This window comes from Vicia villosa, linkage group LG7, assembly GCF_029867415.1.
Source record: "Vicia villosa cultivar HV-30 ecotype Madison, WI linkage group LG7, Vvil1.0, whole genome shotgun sequence".
NCBI classification, from domain to species: domain Eukaryota; kingdom Viridiplantae; phylum Streptophyta; class Magnoliopsida; order Fabales; family Fabaceae; genus Vicia; species Vicia villosa.
In genome coordinates, this window is record NC_081186.1 from 104,112,809 (window position 1) to 104,123,365 (window position 10,557).

The 10,557-nt window shown below is 30.6% G+C and overlaps 1 protein-coding gene across 1 annotated transcript; it reads right to left on the reverse strand.

The window, feature by feature from the left end:
• Window positions 1-1,033: 1,033 nt before the first annotated feature.
• Window positions 1,034-7,375, reverse strand: LOC131616336 (homeobox-leucine zipper protein ATHB-15-like). Its single transcript, XM_058887642.1, has 18 exons — window positions 6,917-7,375; window positions 6,634-6,793; window positions 6,063-6,154; window positions 5,861-5,951; window positions 5,579-5,674; window positions 5,381-5,494; window positions 5,202-5,285; window positions 4,883-5,038; window positions 4,728-4,802; window positions 4,458-4,564; window positions 4,191-4,383; window positions 3,543-3,728; window positions 3,373-3,453; window positions 2,886-3,020; window positions 2,470-2,795; window positions 2,075-2,180; window positions 1,406-1,555; window positions 1,034-1,299 (listed from the first exon to the last, which is right to left on the reverse strand). Exons 1-18 carry the CDS (start codon window positions 7,123-7,125, stop codon window positions 1,153-1,155), a joined length of 2,508 nt encoding a protein of 835 aa, XP_058743625.1. The 5' UTR covers window positions 7,126-7,375; the 3' UTR covers window positions 1,034-1,152.
• Between the last annotated feature and the right edge of the window lie 3,182 nt (window positions 7,376-10,557).

Genomic DNA, 10,557 nt, shown 5'->3' on the forward strand with positions numbered 1-10,557 from the left:
ATAGGGGTATGAGTGACAATAAACAAAATTTGGACAAAAAAGTTTGGTACCTGTTACCAAATCAAATAAATATAATCACATATATTATATTTATTTATTATTTATAATATTGTGCAATACGTGCGAACGCACGGGTAGATGACTACTCACGATAGATTATAGCTATATTGTATAATGTGTGCGAACGCACGGGTAGATGACTACTTAATTATTTTATTTATTTTTTCTACTAAACTATATATTTCTAACTAGATTAAATTAATATTTATTTGACAATTATAATTTCAATTGTTTTTTATTTTTAATTTGTGTATCTTTTATATATATATATATATATATATATATATATATATATATATATATATATATATATATATATATATATATATATATATTTTATTAACCATCGTTATATATTTATTTATTGTTTATATCGACTTTACGTGACCCGTGCGGGCGCACGGGTCCTTTACTAGTAATTAGATAAAGTTGAAGTCTCTTTATCGAATAGGTCACTAATGAAAAAAAAGAACTGAATATGCATAAGCACCCAATATTAAATTAAGGGCACAAAAATTGCATACGGTGGTGTAAGGTAAGTCCAATTTGTAAGAGTTGGTTTGATTTGCAAGTGTTTTCCAAAGCTTGGAGATTTTTCAAAGTTTTGATAAGTGCATGCAGAGAAAATTCTTGTACAGTGCTATTAAGGTAGAAGGCATTTTAGTTGATAGAAACACAATTAAATTATATGCAACATTTAAGAAAACAAAATATAAGTAAAAAATATAAAAAATGAAATACCTTTTTAAAAGTTTAAACTAAATACATTTAACTAATTTGTAAGTAGGTTCATGATTTCAACAGGTTTTTTTAGTTCATGATTTCAAGGTTGAGTTAAATCTTTTCTTTAATATAGTTAAATCTGTTACATTCTAAAATGGTAAAATGAACAAATTGTTTGTAAGCGCAAAATATCAGCTAGAGAATAAAGGAAACAAGTAACATGCACAAAATACATAGATAGTCAGTCACATATCATATCCAAATCCAAGTCTTCAGAGCAAATCAAGTAATCAACAAAATGAAAATAACACAACATAAATGTCTTGGAGTAAGTCTTCATCTTAACACACTGATACCTAGAACACAAGGTCAAACAAAAGACCAGTTCACAAACATAAAGCAAATACAATGAGCATTCTGTTCATCATTCAGCACCTTCCAAGCAACAACTCTCTCGTATGAGACAGGTCGCCCCATGCTTGAGAGACAAATACCGCCTTGCAGACATGCAAAACCCTATCATAAAAGAATAAAAATAAATTAATATAGGTCTATACCATGCATCTAGTTAAAAATTAACTAATTCAATCAGTGCATTTTTAATAAATAAAAAGTTGTAGACCTGTTGAATAATCTGGGGAAACTCTGAAAAGAGTGCTTTTCGACCATGATCGTCGAATATTTTCTCTAAAGTTATATCTTGTAATGCAACTAGGGTAGTCTCCAGCATGTCAAGCCCTGCCTGGTTTGAGAAAGTGAACACTGGCATTGCCTGCATAAACAGAAAGTTTAACGAATTTGTTTCAAAGATGGTAGAAGATTTAAGTTAACAAAACTAGATAGGTATAAAATAATTAAGAGTAAATTAACTCGTAAACATTGTGGTTTTGACCAAGAATCAAACTAGTAAAACTCTGTTCAAAGTACGGAGTAATGGATCTTTAGTCCAAGGCATAATACAATAAAATGTATGTAATTTAAGAAGTAAACTTCCATTTCATTGTAGATTTTTCATTAAAAATATCCGAGTATCAACGAATTTTCAATTCAAGCCAGACTCAACTCACACCAGACCAAATTCTACTTGGCCAGAGAATGGAAATCCTTCCCACAAAGTTTAGCACCTAAGAGGCTATTCAGGCTTTATAACCGCGTTTTGAAAGCCCTTATTCCATAGTCCCAACTATTTTTAATATAATTTTGCTTTAGAGAAAGCAAATGCACAACAGACAGATAAGATACATGAAATACAATAAATGTCATTGGAAATAGAAATCAATTTGAAGCATACCTTTAGAGTGCAGCATAGTACAGCATCTGAGTGATGCCACAAGGACTTGAGTATAGATTCTTTGCCTTCGTTATTAGATTTAAGTAGTTCCACACCCAAGTAGCATCTATAAAACATAAATAGCCAAAAAAACATCTCTGATCAATATACCAGTTTCTGCCTGCTAAAAGGTTTGCATGTCTACCAAATAGGTAGAAATTGAAAATACAAAAGTACACCAGAACTTGGTGATATGCTATGCATCTATTTACAGAGCTCGGCAAGCAAGATTTTTTGGTAATTTTCAATTATGAAAGAGGTAGGACCATCAAAGGACAACAGGCCATGAGGAAAAAGAACATCCCACAGTATGGATACAACTCATCAAACCTATCATTGGCAAGCTCAAGACATACCTATAACTGTTGCAGATCCAATGAGCAAGGGTTTGTGCTTCAGGAGTTCCTAATGGTGACCTCAGCCCAGCATGTGAACTCAGATGAGATGGAGAAAGTGCTAATGCTACCCTTTGGACTGATGATATAATACTGCGAACATATTGCCGTGCCATGCACGCTACATTCTCTTGCATGTGACTTTCAAATGCAAATTCAAATGCTATTGTCATCACAGATCTTACACAACCAGCATTTCCAGCATTATCACTCGAAGTTCGGTTTCCAGTGGGGCCAATGTCAAGAGCAGATGCAAGGTCAAGAGTGCGATTAGGGCTGGAAGCTTCCTATAAAATATTCAATTGCTATGATTAAAATATTCTGGTGGAAAGATGAATACAAAAAAATGAACTGGTTTGGCAATATATGAAGCTTACTTTTCCAGATTCAAGAGGAATGATGCGAAATCCGGAAGGTAGAAGTGGGGCATCATCAGCAAATGAAGCATCAATTGGAGCAAATATAAGTTCTGCACAAGTGCCAATAGCATTCTCATCCATTCCGCTGCAGAGCTACAAAAAAAAAATGAAATGAAATTATAAGAAAATGACAAATAAATATGTCCTAGAAAAGAAATTGCATCACATCAACAAGACCAGAAGAATGCACCTAAATTCTCTTGCACATTCCCAGTTACCCAATATTATAGACATATATAGTATAATGACTTGAATCCTAAATTAGTTATAGACACCACACTTACTAAAGCTAAGAAATGTGAACTTTATGAGATATAACAAATGTGATATAAATGTAATTATGTAAGTGTTAGGAGTAGCACATCAAAATAACAAGGAAGCCAGGTAAGCAACGTCTAAAAAAGGGTAAAACGGAGAGCAAATAATTAGGGGGGAAATAACTTACTTGCAACAGAAACAATTCTCTGGGCATCATTGCATCTTCAGGAGAATGGGAGACTCCGTCCAACTTAATGACTTCCAAAAACTAGCATGATTAGACTAAAAGTTAAAACATGCAGAATTATAAAAATATTAATAGTTACAAATTATAATTCATATTTAACAATATATCACCTCCTCATGCTCAATAGTGTGAGCTAGCGGAAGTATAACTTGACCCCCATAATTTCCCATGCGAGACCCTGTTAAGCTACAAGGGCCGACTTTAATAGCAGCAGCTGTGTAAGCATCCATGTTATTGTCTGCCCATTCTGATCTGTGTTCTCGCAGGAACCTTAGGAGAATGGCTGGAGGAACATTCTGGACAAAAGAAATGGAACATGTCAATATAGAACTTAATATTGGATTTGTGAAGGTGAAACATTTTTTTAACTTGGAAGTTCTTCTGGATCATGCTTTTCAAAGGGGAACAGTGGGAGGCAAAGAACAAAAATAATATGGATACAACAAATAGGCATGTTCACTACTTATTGATTAGAAAATGACTGATAAAACAAATCCTAACATGTACCCCTCTGCCATGTTTTGTCTAGGCAATTGGAAGTCTCTTCTAACAATCATTTGTGTTATATGATTATTTTTCAAAAGAACAGATCCTCAAGTGGGATAGAAAAGGCCATTGAGTAATGTTATGTACTGGGTGTTTACAATAGAGTAATAATAATATGAGCATGACCTGTCTAATAGTCTAAAAAGTATTTTCAGTTACATAATTTAATTTATCATTATAAAGAAATTCCAGAAATTGTTAAGCATCCTGACCTGTAATAGCATCGATGCCTTGGCGCATAACACTGCATTACTGACAGAAGGGAATCCATTGCCAAAGGAAAGATTCAGACCCATTAATTTTTCAGGTGATGAATTCACAAGAATAGTGACATCATCTACACCATCATTGCCCATCATTGTCCACCCTTCATCAGTAAACCCATTGAGAGCCTCATTGAAACCCCTGCCAAGAAGATGTGAGATTCCAAATATATTTACTAATTATAGGAACAAAAATCATGGCTCCTTGGTACTAACCGGCTCAATCTCTGGCTAAGAGCCCGCAGAGCTGCTGGACGTCTACCCCACCCAGAGACATTGGGCTGAGAAACTTCATGTGAGATCTGTCTTAGATGACGTAAGGCCTACATTGAAAAGAGAAGCACTTAACGATGACATAACCCGTTAAAACACACTAGTCAATATTGTTGTTACTATGAAGTCAACATCTTTTTCAATCAAGACTTTAATAGGTACAAAAGAAACACATATGCTGATGTCCCATCAGTTAAAGAAATACAACCATACCGCCATTGTAGTCTTTTGAGCCAGCACTGTTGATGATTCATATAAAGGGCGCAGTACTTCCGGCACGCTCCAAGGCTAACCATAGAACCAAGATACTGAAGTTAATAAGATGTTCAAAAAAATATAATTACTACTACTAAGTTGAATAAATGTACCTCTAAGTCCATATGATCAACAATGTGAATGATGGAACCACCTCCTTCACAAGGTCTTATCAGGTATCCACTAGGCAACATGTCTGCTCTAACAAAATGCGGCACAGGAGGCATGCTTGGGCCATTTTGAGTATTTTTAAGAGACCTCTCACAGATCTAAGGTACACATAAATAATGATTTAGACATATATGTGGGATAGGGAGACTACAAAATTTAACAGTAATACTAGACCAATGCACAAGGAATGTCAGTTATGAACTTGTTATTAAATATCTAAGCAAATATAAATTTTAGCCCAAGAGTTTTGGAGTCACTTGCCACTAGGCTGCCATCTTCTACAACAGAAGTGTAGCGTAGCAACCAGAAGTCTCGAGCAGGTGCCAATGTAGTTGGTGCATATAGCTGGTCATCAAAGACAACAAATAAGTATACATGTTATTGAGGGACGATCATCAATATACAGAATCTTCATCCATGCATTATAAATTTCTCCTGACCTGCATATAAAGCAGCTCAATGGTTCCACCATTTGCAGTGGGAAGCACATTGACAATGTCAACAGCTCGGCAATCGCGAAACCACAAAGGACGGTCTTTGAGGATTTCTGCAACCTGGAGAGAGATTATGTTTGACCATGTGAATCATAAACTCGAATAAGGTATTCAATTTAATAGATGATAATCTGATCGACTTACCCTAGTAGGTTCAAGTCCCACTAGACCACAAGCTCTTGCTGCCACACCAGTGCAACCATGAGAAATAGCAACGATTCCAATGGAATCCGGACCAGGCTGCACACATCAGCTAATTAAATAAAGAAAGGTGATTATAAAAATAATTATTGAAACATAGATGCTAATGAAGATTATCAGAGCATTGGATGATAAGTGATCCCGCTATGACAATTTTACATTTCTTTTAGCATTCTAATTTATAAAATGACTAATGGGTCAACCAATGAATAGTTGCTATGATACCTTCATTCCAGGCATTTGGACCCACTCAACAGCGGTTCCAGTAGCCTTTGAAAGAAATTCTGCTAAAGTTTCTTCTGCAATGGACAAAAGCCTGAAAAAGGAAAAGGAAAGACAAGCCAAGATTCCATTAACCATATATGTACAAACAAGTAATCACAAACCAGTGTCAGAAAGTGACCAAGTACCCATCAATCACACTCACCCTGCAGGACTTGCATCCCTTGGGGGATGTTGACTAGTCATATTGTGTTGACCACTCGTCACAACTGACTCACAACTCGTGTCTTTGGTAGCCTGAGTATGCAAAGAAAATAAGGGTAGAAGAACAATTCAGCATAAAACAAAGATTTAAATTTCATAAGCATCCCTATCATATACAATAGTTGTCTTAATTACAAGAGAAAAATGTAACCCATGTTTCTGAAAAACCACACAAGAATTCTGAAATACACATCCGAATGGGAAAAGTCGTGTTTTTAACGAAAAAATACATCTGGACAGTACAACAAAAAACTGTTTTGTTCCAAGATGTGTAGTTCCAAATGTGTACTTCTAAAGTGCTTTTGGGGTGAGAAAAGTTCTCTTGAAGCACATACACTTCGAAGCGCGATGTCTCACACGACACCAATACATGTGATTACATGACATTTTATCAAATTACTACCGGTGTAGACATAACAGTGTTGTATCCTAGTCAGTGCTTCATGGAAAAGTTGCTCCTTAATTGGGAAAAAAAAACACAGTAGCAAGAATCTCAACAACAAAAATCTTACGTTCTGAGTATTTTGCCGAAAATAACCATTCTCATACACAAGATGAGACACCTGCTTCTGCAACCTATCATTTTCCTCCATCAGCAGCTTATTCATAGCAGTCAACTTCCTATTCACACCTTGCAACCTAAAAGACTCCTTCCTCTGCTTCTCCCTACACCTAATTCCACAAAAATCCAAACAAACCACAACAAAATCCCAAAAAAATCAACAACACAACACACATAAACACAACAAAAAAATAACATATTCATAAATTCATCATCATCATCATCAAATATACCTTCTATTCTGAAACCAAACTTTGATTTGCCTGGGCTCAATATTAGAGAGAATAGGACACTCCCGAATGAGCTGCTGTCTCCGAATTGAACTCGGTTTAGGGCAATCATGATAAAGCCTCTCGAGAGCTTCAACCTGCTCAGGTGTATAACGGACATACTTTCCATTATCCATTAAATGCTTATTACCATCCTTGCAGGACATTGCCATAAATAACAACCAAACACACCGCAAACAAGAATCGCTTCTACTTTTTCTTCAACTTCTGATTAATTTAAAATTTAACCACCGATTGGAGCGATCTTCATCCACCGGAGATAGAATTGATGCTTGATCTGTTAACCATGGTTTTGGTATGGTGAAGATGAAACCCTAGTTTTGTGATTCACTGTGTGAGAAGGTGTAGTGGTAATATTTTAAGATGGAAAATGAAATGAAAGTGCGGAAGATTAGAGAAGAGAAGAGAATGGTTGGACCAAAATAGCCTTATCTAGCGGCGCGGTTTCCAATATTTACTATTTACTTGCCCGAATATATTCTCGTGTTTGTCGTTTTCTCTGCGTACCAGTATAATTGTTCTTTTTTTTTGTTTTTTAAATGAGAAAAAACTAAATTAAATTTGAGTATAACTTTTTGGTAGCAAAATTTAATTGAAGTAAGAATAAATTTTGGTTGAATTTGAGAGAGACTATTTATGTTTTGATGAATAAGTAAATGTAAGAATCATAAATAATTAATTTTAGACTAACTAGATTGTTGACCCGTGCGATGCACGGGTATTTTAGAATTGAAACATTATGATATTTATTAAAAGTTGATATTCAGTTTTTAATTAACATGATAAATTATATTATTAGTGTTAATTTATAACAATTACATCACATCAAGACGCTTTTTATTAATATTATTCTATTATATAATGTTATCTTTTATTTACCATAAAAGTTGAATCATTCATAATTTTATTAATATAATAACACAAAATTTTAATATTAATTTTAAGAATTTTTTGATAAAAAATTTTAAAAGTTAAACTTATAGTATTTTGAGGTTAAGTATATAACTTGTGTGTTGCATGATTTTTATTATAATATATTTATAAGAATTTTTTATGTTGAAATATGATTATTATTTTTAAAAATTTTATAACTTTGATAAATTATAATTTTACTAATAAATATGTGAATTTTGTGATGTTTTATGTCACTTGCTTCTTTTTTAATTTTTAAGGATCTTCAAAACATGACAACAATATAATTATAATTAGGTATAAAAACTTTAATAGTTCAATATTATCAAATTTCTCAAAGCAACATTGAAAAACACTTAAAAGAAAATATCAAATTTTCTATCAAACAAATATTTCATTTTTCAATAATTTAAATTTTTTTTTAATTTTTTATAATCTCCTACCTTATATATTAAAATTATTATCATTTGTATAAAATTTTGAAATTTAAATAAAAGAAAAACTATTTAAAGTTTTTTTAATGGCCGAAAATCTACCATACCAAACAAAAGAATAGAGGAAAAATGAAAAGAAAAAGAAAATAAAAAGATTGATTTACCATGATTATATTTTAAACCACATATTTATAACTCTTTTAATCTCTAACATTTTTCATAAAGAATATCGCACATGTCTTTAATATTCTTGCGCATAAAAGCATATACTTCTATATTCTTATTAAAATATTCATTTTTTACACCATCACCATCGAATTTGTCCATTAACATTCTTCAAATAATAAAATCCAAAATAAAATAAAAATAGATTATCTTATTTTTCAACTTAAAGATTATAAAATAAATTAATAATAATTGTATTTTTTTTAGTTTTGTTTTTGTTTGTTGTATAAACAAACTAAAGTTTTTGTGTTTAAGAAGTGTTATAGTCGTAAGTGTATATGATGTTTAATTTTTATTAAAATTGAAAGGATAAGAAGAATTTTAAAACTGGTATCAAAATGAGTATACATTACAAAGGTGTTTTTGATAAGACTTCTACATAATGAATTCTAAAAACTATTTTTTAGATCATTGTTGAAATCAAAAGTATAAGAATAATTTTAAAATTAGAATAAATTTGAATCATATAAAATATAAAGGCGTGACATTTAGTTTTGATATGTGATATTTACTTCAGATGTGCGATATTTAATCATTGGTAATAAGTTGGCTCATACACCGAGAGATCGTGCGCTCAACTCCCGCAGATAATGTGAGGATCCCTTGATGGATGATCTGTAAGTACATCTTAAGTGCTCTTTGATCCTTGAGGTTTGTCTTACCATGGTGAACCCCCAAAGTAAAACTCATCTAAACTTTTTCACAACAAAAAAAACTACTATCTATAAAAGTTAATCGATATGAATTTTTATACAAATAAATATGTATATAATTTGTTTAAATATTGTTTAAATGATCTAAATATTAGATTTAAAAACATCAAAATACTTACATGAGGTGCCATTAGCAAATGAATAATCTTTTATTCTGCCACGAAAAAAATTAATATTCAATACACGTATATAAAGTAAGAAAAAGAAGATAAAAATTATCATACAAATTTGAAAAGTAGCACATAAGTGAAGACATGAAACTAAAGTGTCATATTTATACTCATCTAGAGCAAGTATATCAATAAAAATTATAACAGAAAAATTTATTATTAAAATTTGATATTATTACAGTTATTATGGGAGTAGTTGAAAGATTGTTAAAGTTTTTTTTATAAATATAAATGACAATAATAAATTTTTAAATTGTAACGTTGCAATTCACTAATTTGTTGGTTATATAATTTATAACATACCATTCAATTAAAGTATAAATGTGTTGTTGTATATTATTTAAGTTTATTATAATGAAACGTTTTCATTAATATATTTATTTGTCATAAAATGTATAATAGACCTATAAGTTATGAGAATTAAATGATAATGAAATTATTACATAATTGCCTATTTAATGGTGGTTTTGTTGTATAAAAAAATAATTCATAAATTTAGTATTTATTTATTTATTCATAATTTAAGAAACTATTAAATATTCTAATGATATAGGAGATTTCTCGTATAGAATAATTTTTAGGAGATGTATCAATAGATATTAAATTAAGTTAATAAAAAATTTAGAAATTAAATTAAGAAACCAAAAGCATTATACATACATAGTTAAATGAGATTTTAACGGAATAGAATTCAAAAATATACTAAATAAAATTTAATGACTTTATTTAAAATATTAAATTAATTAATTGGTTAGATGTTGAAATAGTGTAACGTCAAAATTTTTAAGATTGATGTGTATAACGATGATTTTCCATTTTAAAAAAATAAAAATAAAAATTATCGTAATTTTTTTTTGAAAATATTTTTATTTATATTAATAAAGAATTAAAATAAAATGCTTATGTATATATATGATTTAATTTAATAAATCTATTCATTTAATATACACATATTAATATAATGCTTATGTATGTATGTGTATATATATATATATATATATATATATATATATATATATATATATATATATATATATATATATATATATATATATATATATATATATATATATATATATATATATATATATATATATATATATTAATATAATTTAATATATATTTTATTT